The sequence below is a fragment of the Leucoraja erinacea genome, chromosome 26 (assembly GCF_028641065.1).
Source record: "Leucoraja erinacea ecotype New England chromosome 26, Leri_hhj_1, whole genome shotgun sequence".
NCBI lineage: Eukaryota > Metazoa > Chordata > Chondrichthyes > Rajiformes > Rajidae > Leucoraja > Leucoraja erinaceus.
In genome coordinates, this window is record NC_073402.1 from 29,846,472 (window position 1) to 29,861,538 (window position 15,067).

Below are 15,067 nucleotides of genomic sequence, written 5' to 3' on the forward strand. Positions count from 1 at the left end.
GCCTGTTCCCTCCAAGCTTGAACACTATATACCATTGTTTCATTTGATAGTGAATGGTGCGAAGTAAAGCACCTTCAAATTTTAAACAGCTGTTGGTGGGGCACTCCAAATTGTCTGTTTTCTTTTAAGCCGTCAGAATGGAGAAGCCTTGAGGAATAGAAGCACAAACTTGTTATGTTGCTGGACTAACCAGAGGCATAAGTTCAACTCCATTATACTCATACAGTGTGGAAACATGCCCTTCGGCCCAACTTGCCAACACTGGCCAACATTTCCCATCTACACTCGTCCCACCTACCTGTATATGGCCCATATCCCTCTAGCCCTGTCCTACCCATGTTCCTGTTTATCGGCTTCTTAAATGTTTGGATATTTCCAGCCTCAACTACAGTGCCCTCCATAATAATGTTTGGGACAAAGACCCATAATTTATTTATTTGCCTCTGTACTCCACAATTTGAGATTTGGAATAGAAAAAAATCACGTGGTTAAAGTGCACATTGTCAGATTTTAATAAAGGCAAATTTTATACATTTTGGTTTCACCATGTAGAAATTACAGCTGTGTTACAACATAGTCCCTCCATTTCAGGACACATAATGTTTGGGACACATGGCTTCACAGGCGTTTGTAATTGCTCAGGTGTGTTTAATGAGAGGGTATAAGAGAGCTCTCAGCACCTAGTCTTTCCTCCAGTCTTTCCATCACCTTTGGAAACTTTTATTGCTGTTTATTGACATGAGGACCAAAGATGCGCCAATGAAAGTCAAAACAATTATGAGTGAGAAACAAGAATAAAACTGTTAAGAGACATCAGCCAAACCTTAGGCTTACCAAAATCAACTGTTTGGATTTGGTAGAGCACTCGTGAGCTTACTAATCACGTAGGGACTGGAAGGCCAAGGAAGACCACCACAGCTGATGACAGAAAAATTCTCTATAATGAAGAAAAATCCCTAAACACCTGTCCGACAGATCAGAAACACTCTTCAGGAATCAGGAGTGGATTTGTCAATGACCACTGTCCGCATAAAACTTAATGACCAGAAATACAGAGGCTACACTGCAAGGTGCAAACCACAGGTTAGCCGTAAAAATAGGATGGCCGGGTTACCGTTTGTCAAGCAGTACTTAAAAGAACAACCACAGTTCTGGAAAAAGGTCTTGTGGACAGATGAGATTAACATATCAGAGTGATGGCAAGAGCAAAGTATGGAGGAGAGAAGGAACTGCCCAAGATCCAAAGCATACCACCTCATCTGTGAAACACGGTGGTGGGGGTGTTATAGCCTGCCATGTATGGCTGCTGAAGTTACTGGCTCACTTATCTTCATTGATGATACAACTGCTGATGTTTGTAGCATAATGAATTCTGAAGTGTATAGACACATCCTATCTGCTCGTTCAAACAAATGCCTCAAAATTCATTGGCGGCGGTTCATTCTACAGCAAGACACTGATCTCAAACATACTGCTAAAGCAACAAAGGAGTTTTTCAAAGCTAAAAAATGGTCAATCCCCCGATCTGAACCCAATTGAGCATGCCTTTTATATGCTGAAAGATAAATCTGAAGGGTACTAGCCCCCAAAACAAGCATAAGCTAAGCTAAAGATGGCTACAAGAGCATCATCAGAGAAGACACCCAGAAACTGGCGATGTCCATGAATCGCAGACCAAGCAGTCATTGCATGCAAAGGATATGCAACAAAATACTAAACATGATTATTTTCATTTACATGACATTGCTGTGTCACAAACATTATGGTGCCCTGAAATGGTGGTGGGGTGAGGGGGGGGGGCTATGTATAAACACTGCTGTAATTTCTACATGGTGAAACCAAATTGTATAAAAATGGTCTTTATTAAAATCTGAGAATGTGCACTTTAATCACATGTGATTTTTTTCTATTACAAACCTCAAATTGTGGAGTATAGAGGCAAATAAATAAATGATGGGTCGTTGTCCCAAACATGGAGGGCACTGTACTTTTTCTGGCAGCTTGTTCCATACACCCGTCATGTTTCTTAAACGCTGCAATCATACCATCTAATTAATAACAGTTAGCATCAGTATTTATTGGTAATCATCAAACCGTTGGGACCATCATTAAAACTCCAGTGAGGCTTCTTGGAAGGAAACCTGCCTGCATTATCTGATGTCACACACATGTAACACCAGGCCCACACACACAGCCAACTCTTGACATTTTAAAGGAAGGGCTGCAATCCCCTAAGTTCAGTGTTGATCTTCAATTCCAACCACACCCTGTGAAGGAGTACTTAAAACTTGCCTTTAGAATGAATGCTTAGGTTAATAACTAAAGATTTTCAGTAGCAAGGGGGAACATGAGGCTCGTTAAATCCTGATTTTAAAATGTTGCAAGCTGCTATTGCCATTTCTGAAAAAATATGTAGCATTAATGTGAATGTAAGATTTAGAATTTAAAGTTTAAGGAATACAACAATAGTACTGTGACGGAATGCTAAGTTTAAATTGGTCATGTCGCTGTAAATCATGCTTTTGTAATCGGTGGAGAGTCAGAGATAAAGTACACCTATTTGATTTGGACTTTGAAAGATTTATACATACTCAAAATATACTGAAAAAGCATAAATTTTGAGTTAGAAACAAAGAACTGCAGATGATGGTTTACACAAAAGCACACAAAGTGCTGGAGTAACTGAGCAGGTCAGGCAGCATCTCAGGAAAACATGGATAGGTGGCATTTTGGGTTGAATGCCCTGAAAAGTCACCTCTCCATGTTTTCCAGAGATGCTGCCTGACCTGCTGAGTTGCTCCAGCATTTTGTGTCCTTTTTATAAATGTTGAACTGTTGAATTTTGTCACCACCCTAATATTTGTAATTGTTTATTTCTGGTTTAGATTTTGAACTGTTACTGGAGCATTGTCTTAATTCTTTTTTATCCACCTCCACAAGATGTTTGCTTGCCTTGAGATGTTCTGTCAAAGTACGCTTACATGATTGGTGTGCAAAAGTATGTGGCGATGCATACCGAGTACATGCCTGAGGTGATGGCAATATATGGATATTCCATTATTTTGTGGTTATGGGGATAAGGCAAAAGAATGGGGTTGAGAGGGAAAGACAGATCAGCCATCATTGAATGGCAGAGTAGACTTGATGGGCCGAATGGCCTAGTTCTGCTCCTATAACTTATGAACAAGTATTTAGATGACTACAAATATTGGGTGAAATATTCTAAACAGCCATTGATCCACTTTGAACTGTTATAAAATTGCTTATCATGTGGCTTTTTGAAATGGCGGGTATGTTTTCTGTCAAGATTTTGCTGTATACATCACTATTTCATTTGCTTTATTTGTATTTTCTTTAAAATTTTGCTTGATTAAATAATGGTAAAAGAAAATCAGCTTGCAAATGGGGGATGCTTTGTAATGTATTTGTGATCATTGCATGGACTAATTTCCTTTTTTCCTTCCCTATCATACTTTTCTTCCTTTAATTCTTTTCCTCCTCTTTCCCACTCACCTTCCTTTCTCCCCTCCTCGTGATCCCTGTTGCTTACTGCAGCTACCCTTGCCTTTTCTCTTGCAGCAACAGCACAGGGTCCACGGCTCATAACTGGACCAGGTGCACCTATGCTTCCACCAGCTGCCTTGCGTGCCTCTACGCCAGCTGGCCCTGCCATTATGAATATCATTAGGCCAATTCAGACAACTGCAGTTATGCCTAATGGAACCCCTCATCCAGCTGCCTTAGTACCACCTTCACCAGAGGCTGGTATAATATATACAACACCCTACGACTACCCATATGCTTTGACACCAGCCGGATCTCTACTGGAATATCCAATGGAGCCGAGTGGGGTTCTAGGTAAGCAACACCTCAAAGTAGACTTGACGTGAAAAGCTAGCAAAATGTAACGTTTGCCTTTTGTTGAAGTTTTGTGGGTTTTTAAAGTTTTAAATATTTACGTAATCCAATTTCTCAAAGGAGTTTAATTTATTGTCACATGTACCGAGGTACAGTGAGAAGCTTTTGCAGTTGTACAGGGCCCTAGTGAGACCACACCTGGAATATTGTGTGCAATTTTGCTCTCCAAATTTGAGGAAGGACATTCTTGCTATTGAGGGAGTGCAGCGTAGGTTCACGAGATTAATTCCCGGGATGGCGGAACTGTCATATGTTGATAGAATGGAACGGCTGGGCTTGTATACTCTGGAATTTAGAAGGATGAGAGGGATTCTTATTGAAACATATATGATTATTAAGGGATTGGACATGCTAAAGGCAGGAAACATGTTCCCGATGTCGGGGGAGTCCAGAACCAGGGTCCACAGTTTAAGAAACAAGCTGACAGAAGGTAAGCCATTTAGAATGGAGGTGAGGAGAAGCTTTTTCACCCAGAGAATTGTGAATCTGGGGAACTCTGCCTCAGAAGGCAGTGGAGGCCAATTCTCTGGATGCTTTCAAGAGAGAGCTCTTAAAGATTGCGGGCGGAGTCAAGGGATATGGTGAGAAGGCAGGAACGGGGTACTGATTGTAGATGATCAGCCATGATCACATTGAATGGCGGTGCTGGCTCGAAAGGCCGAATGGTGTACTCCGGCACCTATTGTCTATTGTCTATTTTGTTGTGTGGTTACCAGTCAGCAGAAAGACAATACATGATTACAATCGAGCCACCCACTGTATACAGATATACGATAAAGTGAATAAAATTTAGCGTAAGATAAGGTAGTAAAGTCCAATCAAATATAGTCCGAGGGTCTCCGATGAGGTAGATAGTAGCTCAGAACTGCTCTCTAGTTGTGGTAGTTGTGCTTGCCTGAAACCAGGTGGGAAGAAACTCCCCGAATCTGGAGGTGTGCGTTTTCACATTTCTGTACCGTTTGCAGGATGGGAGAGAAGAGATGGAGTGGCCAGTGTGCGACTTGTCCTTGATTAGGAGGGCTGGTGATTGTAACATTTGCACTGAGATGTGCATGTAGGTACTGTAGCCAAATTAAAATAATTTAAAAATATTGCACATTTGAATTTTTAAATGAATTACAGAAGTCTGACTTTTCAGCTAAAATGAGGCAAAAAAATTTTAGGGCACATTTTTAGCTGAAAGTTCAAACTTGGGTTTTTATGAAACACATGTGAAGCTAAATGTGTTCACTAAAGAATGGAAGAGATGAAACGACGTTGAGCAGGAATTATTTAAATGCAAGTTTCAAATCCGCGGAGGAGGGAAATTCGTGTGGGTGGGCAGCTTTGGTGAGGCAAAAATATTAAAGTAGGAACTGGGTACAAGGGTTGAAGAATACGGCTATAATCAGTCTGAAGAAGGGTCGCGTTCCGAAACCTTGCCTGTCCATTCCCTCCCCAGATGCTGCCTGGCCCGCTGAGTTCCTCCCGCACTGTGTTTTGCAACAGCTATGATAATGCTATTCAGTAATTCACAGTCCTAGTTTGGTAACAAGTGTAAAGACTGAACATGTCTGCTGTAAAATACCAGTTTTATTCATCTTCAAAAGCACTAGGTAAAATGGTGGTTCAAGACTTTGCAATGACGGGGAAATTGTTTTAGAGGCCTCCCAGTTTAAAAGTAAATTGGAGCAAAGGAGAAAATGGATGACTTTTGAAATGTATCGAGTTGTAACTTTCATAATAGTTTACAATGACTGGAAAAGTGGGGGGAAAAATGTGAATACTGTTGCTGCTTCAGACAACCTTTTAATTTTACAAATTTTCCTGTTTAATGTCAAATACATTTTACCAAACAAAGTTCGAAGTGCTTAAAAAAAAAGTCTAATCTGTGGATTTTGATGCTATAAAAATTGAAGTAATTGCAAATCAGACTTTTGAATCAAAGAATCTCAACATGTAATGATAGGTTAAGAGCGTATGTAGGCTCTTGAAACCTTTGTTACTGAATTGAACCATTTGAAATACCCTAATAAGAAAAGGGCAAATCCATTATGGGAATGGGCAAGTAGTTTTGAAGAGAGTAAACCATGTTAATTACAAGAGGGACAAGCTAATGTGTTGCGTTATAAATACTTAAATTGTACAAGTGAAAACTGTTGACCGTCTTAACTTGCTAATTGTTTGTCCTTAGGTATGGCTTTTCCAGCAAAAGGCTAAGAATGCATGGGACATGTGTCTGAATCCTCAGGAAAAAATAACTTCCTCAGAAGAAGTGAAGAGTTTGACCAAGCACATTGAAACACGAGCAGTATAGCCATGCTTATTTTGGGTACAGGGTGTACAATATTTGGCAGGCTTTAACCACATCATACAATATACCCTAAGACTTAAGGACACGGTCAGTGGTTTAAAGTACCTAAAGCACTTTTTTTTTGAGACAAGTGTTCCCTTGTAGCGATGTTGAAAAATGGATACACTGAAGACCTGATTTGGATGAATGCCATATCACATACCCTATCAAACCACTACTTGGAGCAGCAAAGCGATGGTGTACGGTGATAACCAAAACAGTACCAGAATTAAGGGGGTGGTTGTCGGCTTTCCCATCAAGGTTATTAGATTTTTTAATAGATTAAAAAAAATTAGAATCGTGGATTTTTTTTGTAAATAGATATCTACACGAGTAGACAATGTATTGGTTCCGATATGACTCTGAGGCAGCTCTGAATTGTTCTGCTTACCCTCATGGGACTGTATTTAAAACTTACATGTCAGAATGGAATATTGCAAGAAATGTGTTGGGGACTTAATGGTGCAATGGATTAGAACACTTTGTTCTTGTCAATTTATCTGGGTTCAAATCCAACCCAAATTGAAATGAGAAGTTTCTATTTTATATCGCAAATGTTTCTGCAGTGTGCACAGTTTCTGTCTACTTTTCTGTTGGATGCAGACCCGTAATGTAAAACTGCTCACAATTAGAGTAAATGGGCAACCTTGCTGGAGGCTTTTGTGGTTAAGGCATAATGATGAAGCATTTTAAGAAGAGATATGAAATGCATCTAGTTTGTTCCTTGCTTGACCTATCACATGAATTAGGTATTACCCTTTGAAAAGGAGCAGGTTCAGTGATTTTGAAGGTCAGTTCTCGACTAACACTAGAATCCTTGATAGCCTTGTTTTTTGATCTATCAAACATTGATCTTTGTCCTCTTGGGGCTTAGTGCTTTATCTCAGTAAAAACATTAATCTGTAAACATTCGTAAATTAACCCATAACATTAATGAGAAATGAAAATCCACAAATGCTGATGCTAGGCTTTAAGGGTTAGTCATTACAATGGAATCTCTTGTCTTTGTGCCTGTGAAATTGGTTCAAGATAAGGCAAAGCTTAAATTGCTACAATTGTTCTGGAAACTGGTTTAAAAAAAAATCTGCAAATTCTGGTACTACCGTGAAGCAGCACGTTATGAGTTAAAAGTGCATTTCTCTTGGGAAAGAGCAAGAGGCATTGGAATCTGATCTTTGTATCACAATGCACACTAACCACTGATCAACCCTTGTAACACACTGACACTTGCCAAACTGGCACTCGTGATCCAAATCTGCAGTGTTTCAATCTCTGCTTGGTGCAAGGCTCATTTATTTTTGTACTTTATTTTTACTAACTGCTTATCGATGAATGCTGATGGGTTTTACTGTGGTTCCGGATCTCTCTTCTGCACTACATTATACGTGCAAGCTGCCTACAGTTTTTTTCTTCTTGAACATTTTTTTACTGGTGCTAACTTAATTAACAACGTAGCAAACACGTAAACTTAAGTAGATAACTTACTGTGTGATGCCGTTTACCTAACATCACAAAACATAACGAGATCTACAGTAATCTGCAGGTTCCATAAAGGATCCTGAGCTGCTTTTGCCTTTTTTAAATTGATAATAGGAACATTGTTAAAAAGACAATGGTTTTGAGTTGTGCAGAATGCTTTGTGTTAAATACTGGCTAAATTTATCTGTTGCATTTAAATCTGTCATACCAAATTAACAACCATTTCAATGAACTTGTATTTTCAGTGTAGCAAACCGGAAAAAAATATTTTTTATCCATTCTTTTACCCTCTGGGGTTTGGTGAAGACATTCCTTGACATTATTGAAACAAATCCTCAATTGTTTTTTTAGACTCTGCATTTTTAATAGTGGTTTACACTAATCCTATCAACTGGTATCCTGTTTTAGGATTTTCAATTTTAAAAACCAAAGCTCAAGTGCTGATTGTTAAGAATGGCAGTGTAATAATGCCACCAACAGAATTAAGTCTATGGATAATTGCAGCAATGCAGATAAAATTCACCCTTACTGACTACGTTAATTAGGTTTTACACATTGGAGGATTTCCGCACAGCTAACACTGAAAATACTACAGTTGACTTGAATACAGAGGTGGTGCAGCAAATAGCTAGGTCGTCATATTTGTGACCATGTAGCAAATCTGCCTTTGGGTGCTTTGTTGTAAGTTAACCAAATTGATCAAATGTGCTTGGATGTTTTAGTCATATGCAGTATCCATTGAAATGAAACCTTTTTTTTAACAGCCCCAGCACACAGTACTGAGAGATAAGCAGTTAGTAAAGCAATGTTGTCTGGCAAGATTACCTAAATTTACTTTGCCTAACTTTTCAAGTCATTGTGCTATTGTATTGTTGAATTATGTACATCTTCACCAATTTTGAGTTCCTTTTTTTTTAAAGATTCTAACTTTCTTTTGGACTTGTCGCAATTTAACTAGGTGCGATGGCAACTAAAGTTCGGAGGCATGATTCGCGTGTCCATCCTTACCAAAGGATTGTGACCGCAGACCGAGGTTAGTTTAGTTTTGTAGCCAGAACGGCACTTACTTTGATCAGTATTAAAATAGTGACTTGCCAAGAATAGAAAGTACTTGCTTCAGTGGATCGAAGAGCATGAACTGATGAGGTTGTAAAACAAACTGAATTATTGCAGTAAGCAATAAAATCCACTGGAATTTTTTAAAACACAAAACGTTACATTCCTATGTGATACAAGAAGTCAGGAGCACAGATTGGTTCTCCTTGCACTAATTTTAATTAATGATTTTTATATAAACCATCATGTTCAATTTTCTATTTGTGACTGCCAAATGTTGATCATATATTTAATTTTTTTTAAAGGCAGGATTAGTTGCTGACATTTGGGTTTTTTTAACCAGGGAGCTCAAAGTTATGAAGCTACTAAAATGTCTACATTTCTTTATTAATCTTCTGTCTAATAAATCCTGCTTGAACGAATTAGATATTTTTTTCTGCAATTAACATTTGCAAAGCAATATCACGACAGTGGGAGCATTTTATGGCTGGATCCAATTTAGTTGCAGTAAGCCTCGTGTGGTTCTGAGGCCTTGTAAACCATCATTTAATAGGCATTGTTTGAAATTTGAAGCTTTTTTTTAACACAGAGCCCTTTTGACTTTTAATTGCTTTTTAGTGTATTAGTTTACAGGAATTGATTAGAGGTAAGGGCAGTAAAGTTTGGACCTCAAATTGCTGTCTGACTAGTGATTCAACCCTCTGCACTCTTGATGGAAATGTTAACCTTGGTCCCTGAGGATTTACTGTAGGTGCACATATTCAAGGGTTATGTCTACTCAAATTGTTCAAATTTGCACTGAGTTTGTATTTCATTTTTGTTCTCTGCAATGTTTTTGCTCCTGGTTTTTTAGTCTTAATAAAATGGTTGTTTAGATCTCCTGCTTTGGAATTTTTACCGTGGGCATTTATTGATTTTTATTCTTCACTACTTTGAGACATTCCACTCCTTTGAAGTCTAATGTAAGCAGGTTTTAATGTTCATGTCTAAAGGAAAAGGCACCCTACTACAATAGTGGAGGGAATGTTTAAATTACATGTATATTTTGGTACTAAATGTTAATTCTATCTTTTCCCAAAAATATCAGATTTGTTTTACAACATTATGTGCTTCTAGTGATTTAATCTATTTTATTCTGGCTCCTTAACATGGTTGTTCTCTAAGAATCGTTGAGAATGTGATAAAACATTATTATCTTTAATTGTACTCTAGTATTAATGCTATTTATGTTTGATTTTGTAACAGTGAAACTACAAGTAGGAATCTGAAATTGTACTGTACAAAGTTTTTGTATGGAAGTTTTTTTTTTGGAAGTGTCCAGTTTCAAACCAGGCCCCTTGAAATTTGAGCAATCTAGAAGTTTGATTAACAATTTTTAAAATTAGTAACAATAATTTTTAATGCTTTGATTTCAAATGAAATTTGATATAAAAAAAGTTCCCCGTTAACTTTCACCTGATGTAAAAGTAACCTCCACCCTTTCATCTTGTTGTAGATAAATACTAATGTTTAATTGCAGTCATCTCGAACATCTTTAGAAAAACATTTTTTGAATTATTTTTGCTGTCTCTCTTCCCATAATTTTTTTTTTAGACCTTCAGGGCTGGATGAATCCATTGGTCCTGGGTCCTGGGCCCTACAAAAATCTGGCAGGACCACAATTCAAATTGTACGAGACCAAAGGATCACCATCTCAACAGTACTCAGTATGTAACTTCCAGGCTTCTCATTATTAACCTAAAATGAACACATGCACTCGCAATGAATACTTGTTTTTCTCTCGCACAAATGTGGCGACACCTGTCACATGCTTGTGAGGAAGATTTGAATGTTTGAGCGGCTTTCTGTTGCTGCAGAACCATGTTTTATGAAAACTTAACGCAAGAAAAAAAACACAAACTTGGACGTCAAGAATTCTCAACTGTCGTCTCCCGGAGGTGGCGGTGGTTTTGAGTCTCTTGATCGTCCTCATGGGACCTTTCCAGTTGTGTGACACTGGAAGTCAAGAGGCTTGTACCTCGAGCAAAAATGTAGCGGCAATGTGGGGAGGCGAGGGAGTGGCGGTGATGTGTGTGAGAGGGGTTGCTTGATGGGATGTTATATGGCGTCAGAAGCCTTAATTCAAGGGCAGAAGTAAACGTGGCATAAAATATCTTGTAAAAGATCACAGTGGCCCAATTTAATGTGTACCTAGCTTAAAATGCCCTCCATTTTAAGTACTTGCTGCATTATATCCGGAGGGTTAAATGTGTAATTAATGGACTGTAACTGTAATTTTGTTTTGGCTTGTGTACAGTACAAAATTCTTCCAGCCTTGAACTTTATATTGTGACTGCTACTAACCATTACTTTAGTCTTGTATTTCTGTTCATTTTCGTTGGAAACTTAGACATGTTTTCATGCTCAAATCATGATACTTGTGATTGAGTTTCAGATCTTTGACAAATAGTTCTTTTTTTAATTGGTTAAATGGTTAGTGTTCATGTCATCAGTCTTCACTAGCTGACGCTAATATCTTTTTTCTATCTTTTTGTTTTATGTTCCTAACTACCCAGCTGCCACAAGCAACTAACCCATGACCTTTGACCTCTGAACTCTTCACCCAATGATGACCTGACCATGCCTGTCCGCTGATCAGTTAACTGGTTGCCGCCTATGCTTGCCTGTCTTCAATACAGCGAGCTACGGCACTGTCTGTTCGTCTCGTTACTTAACAACGTTTATCTAAAAAGCTCCAGCCTCCGCTTTTCTGGTTGGGTGAATGTGGTGCCAGATTCCGCACTGAATAATACTAAAGCAATAAGTCCAGTTCATCCCTCACCACTGTTTCTCAGTGATCATCTCTTTAAAAAGATTCTCCCTAAACGAATGGTAAGAAAGGTCTCTAAACAGCACTGGCAAAGGATTGAGCACTGTTCAGGCAGTTGCCACCGGACAAATGTGATGGAGATCCGATGTAATTTATGTTATAGTTACAAACTCTTTGACCGCATTTGTGATGATGCATTATGAATGAACCTTGGGTCAAGTATATTGGGAAGAGTTCAGTGCTGACAAGGTACACTGCAATTATGAACAAAGATTTAGTATTTCATTAAGAGTACCTTAGGGTTTTTCTTTTGCCAAACACTCAATCCCATTCACTTTCTCGCTATCTAGGAGCCACGGCAGAATTGTTCAGTATTGCCAGCCACGAAACAAATGTTACAAGATATAGAAGCAGTTAAAGAATAGTGAAAATATCAGCATTACATGATAAATTCAACAATTAATTTTATGGGATTTTTTTTTTAAACTCTTATCGGTTCTGATCAGAGGCACCCCTCCCCATATTAATTAAATGCCAGTTAGTACACTTGTTTTACACTTCTCTTTCTGCTACATGAAACACATCACCTTAGTGTCCTACTTAAAGTTCAATAAATCTTTCCCCATCTTCCAAGGGCTCAATTCTATTGTAGATTTGAGACGAGAGACTGCAGATGTTTGAATTTTGAGCAAGAAATAGATTGCTGGAGAGACTCGGCGGGTCAGGCAGCATCTGTAGGAGAGAAATGGATAGAGGTCTTGTCCTAAAGGTCTTGTCCCACTCCTTCCCCTCGCCTTTATCTACCAGTTATCTCCTCTCTTCTCCATAAGTTTGGAGGAGGGTCCCAACCTGAAACGTCATCCATCCATTTCCCTCCACAGTTGATGCCTGACCCGCTGACTTCCTGAAGCAATTTTTTAACGTAGATTTTAGCTTGATTCTCTGATATTGAAAGTACAGATATCAAGGTCATATTACTTCCCCATTATTAACACATCTGGGTTAGAATTGCTTTTTGCTAAACATGCAGTGTGCTTGTTGAACTGCTTATCAAATTTGTTTGATTGACTTTTGCAAACTTTCTGTGTGTTACATTACTAAATTGGATGTTTAATGCATAGAATAGAAGGCAAATGTTTGCCCTTTATCCCCAATTACTGTTGCGCACAGTGAATGGAAAATGCCTGGCAGTGTTCCCTTCACTACCCCACACCGCTCCCCCCCCCCCCCCCCCCCCCCCCCCACTTACTGATTTGTTTTGTCATCTGAGCTTCCTACATTTATCTAACGTGCTAGTTTGCATTCTAGCTCAGCCTAGGAAAAGCCAGTGCCATTCTGACTGTTCATGTATATCTTGACATGGAGGTCCATTCATAATGTGTCACATTTCTGGATGCAAAAAAAATCTGTTCTAATTCTCTTCGTAAATGGACACTTCTTTCAGAAGGATGTGAAAGCCATGCTTGCCTATTCTATTTACTATATATGTTATAAAAGTGTAGATAAGTACAGTGCATTTAAACCACAGAGGAAAAAAAACTAGATACTTTTACAGGGTGCTGGTGAAGAAATATATATTTTTGACAATTTAGCTTTTTATACTTACTTGCAGTAACAAAATACAAAAACTAAAAAAAAAAGTAAAGGAAGTGATGCTGGATGGTTATGGTAATAAGAAAAACTGAAGACCAAAACAGTATATCTAAGATTTTGCAGGATTGTGGGTGAGAAGAGAGATAGCATTAAGAAAGCAAAATAGTGCCTTATACATGCCTGGTCATTTTGTAAGTGTCTAATAACATATCGTTTGATTAATTCTGCTGCATGTCAGTCCATTAATTAGAGAGAAGGGAAGTAGTCTTAATTGGCAAAGCTATTCAAAAAGATAAAACAGTTGTGTGAAGCTACTCCCATAACATGAGATTAGGCCTGTTCAATTCATTGATTCTATGCAACAAGTGTGAAATAGTTTCTTAACCAGCTTCTATTTTGTGCCACCATTGGTGTCTTCCTAAGTTGAACATATTTCAATTTTTCTCATTGTGCCATTTTTTTCCCCTCACAAAATCAAAGCCTTTTTTTTGGTTTGCTTAAAATCCGAGAATGTTTTCTCATGGTCACTTACAAAATGAAAACCACCCTGGCTTAGTATTGCCTGGTTAACTAGAGGCAGAGAAAACCAGCTCTTATCACTAAAACTACTACAATGCTGCAGTGTGACTAGAACAAAGTGCATAAGAACAAATTTGAAATGTTTATTTCTTGCTGCCCTTCAATATTTTACTTCTGTCAGTTCTCATTGAGTTTACATCCGTTGTATGAACTCAATATTTTGTCAGTGTTATTTTTTTGTAAACGAAACATGAAAATGTTTAACAGTATTATATATTCCCTCAGTTACATTAAGGAAATGGCTCAAAGACACTGCTGTTACGTGATGGCTGGTTGAATGCAAAGCAATTACATATGCTGTGTACAATATTTAACATATTGCCTACACGTGTATAGTATTGTAATTACCACCATTGTTACAAGTTTATAATGTATTTTTCTATCTTCATTTTGTATGTATATTGTATACCATTTACAATTTTTCTTCCAGATTTGAGGCCACTGTGGTTTTGATAGCCAAAAACCATTGCAGAATTATCGTAATCATATTCTTTATCATTGGGAGTGTTGCCTTTTCTGACTTGTTAACTCATTATCCATTTAATAAGTTTCTTGTTAAAAAAATGTTTTTACATGCTTGCATTTTATTTCATGGTGTTTGCTGTTTCTATTAACCCTGGCATTTATTTTAATAAACGTTATAGTACAAATCTACTAACTGCTGAATAGTTTGTTTAACCCTTGATGAACAGTCTGGTTCACTGGACTAACCTTTTGAAGAGTAATGAATTACTCTCGCGTACATACAGTGCCCTCAATGTTTGGGACAAAGACCCATCATTTATGTATTTGCCTCTGTACACCACAACTTTAGATTTGTAACGGAAAAAAATCACACGTGGTTAAAGTGCACATTGCCAGATTTTAATAAAGGCCATTTTTATACATTTTGGTTTCTTCATGTAGAAATTACAGCAGTGTTTATGCATAGTCCCCCCCATTTCAGGGCACCATTATGTTTGGGACACAGCGATGTCATGTAAATGAAAGTAGCCATGTTTAGTATTGTGTTGCATATCCTTTGCATGCAATGACTGCTTGAAGTCTGCGATTCATGGACATCACCAGTTGCTGGGTGTCTTCTCTGGTGATGCTCTGCCAGGCCTGTATTGCAGCCATCTTTAGCCTATGCTTGTTTTGGGGGCTAGTCCCCATTCAGTTTTCTCTTTAGCATATAAAAGGCATGAACAATTGGATTCAGATTGGGTGATTGACTTGTCCACTCAAGAATTGACCATTTTTTAGCTTTGAAAAACTCCTTTGTTGCTTTAGCAGTGTGTTTGGGATCATTGTCTTGCTGT

The 15,067-nt window shown here is 38.2% G+C and overlaps 1 protein-coding gene across 7 annotated transcripts in view; it reads left to right on the forward strand.

Moving 5' to 3' along the window:
• qkia (QKI, KH domain containing, RNA binding a) overlaps nucleotides 1-14,420 on the forward strand; it is a 94,372-nt gene extending 79,952 nt beyond the window's left edge. For 2 of the 7 annotated variants that reach the window (XR_008725596.1, XR_008725597.1), the window contains exons 6-9: nucleotides 3,556-3,858; nucleotides 6,092-6,511; nucleotides 8,688-8,762; nucleotides 10,379-10,415. Coding sequence is in view for 5 of the 7 variants with exons in the window: in XM_055656605.1 (XP_055512580.1) it covers nucleotides 3,556-3,858; nucleotides 8,688-8,762; nucleotides 10,379-10,521 (521 nt within the window). In the remaining 2 variants the exon portion in view is untranslated. The other 5 variants (XM_055656607.1, XM_055656608.1, XM_055656605.1 and 2 more) reach the window with 5 other exon arrangements.
• The last annotated feature ends 647 nt before the right edge of the window (nucleotides 14,421-15,067 follow it).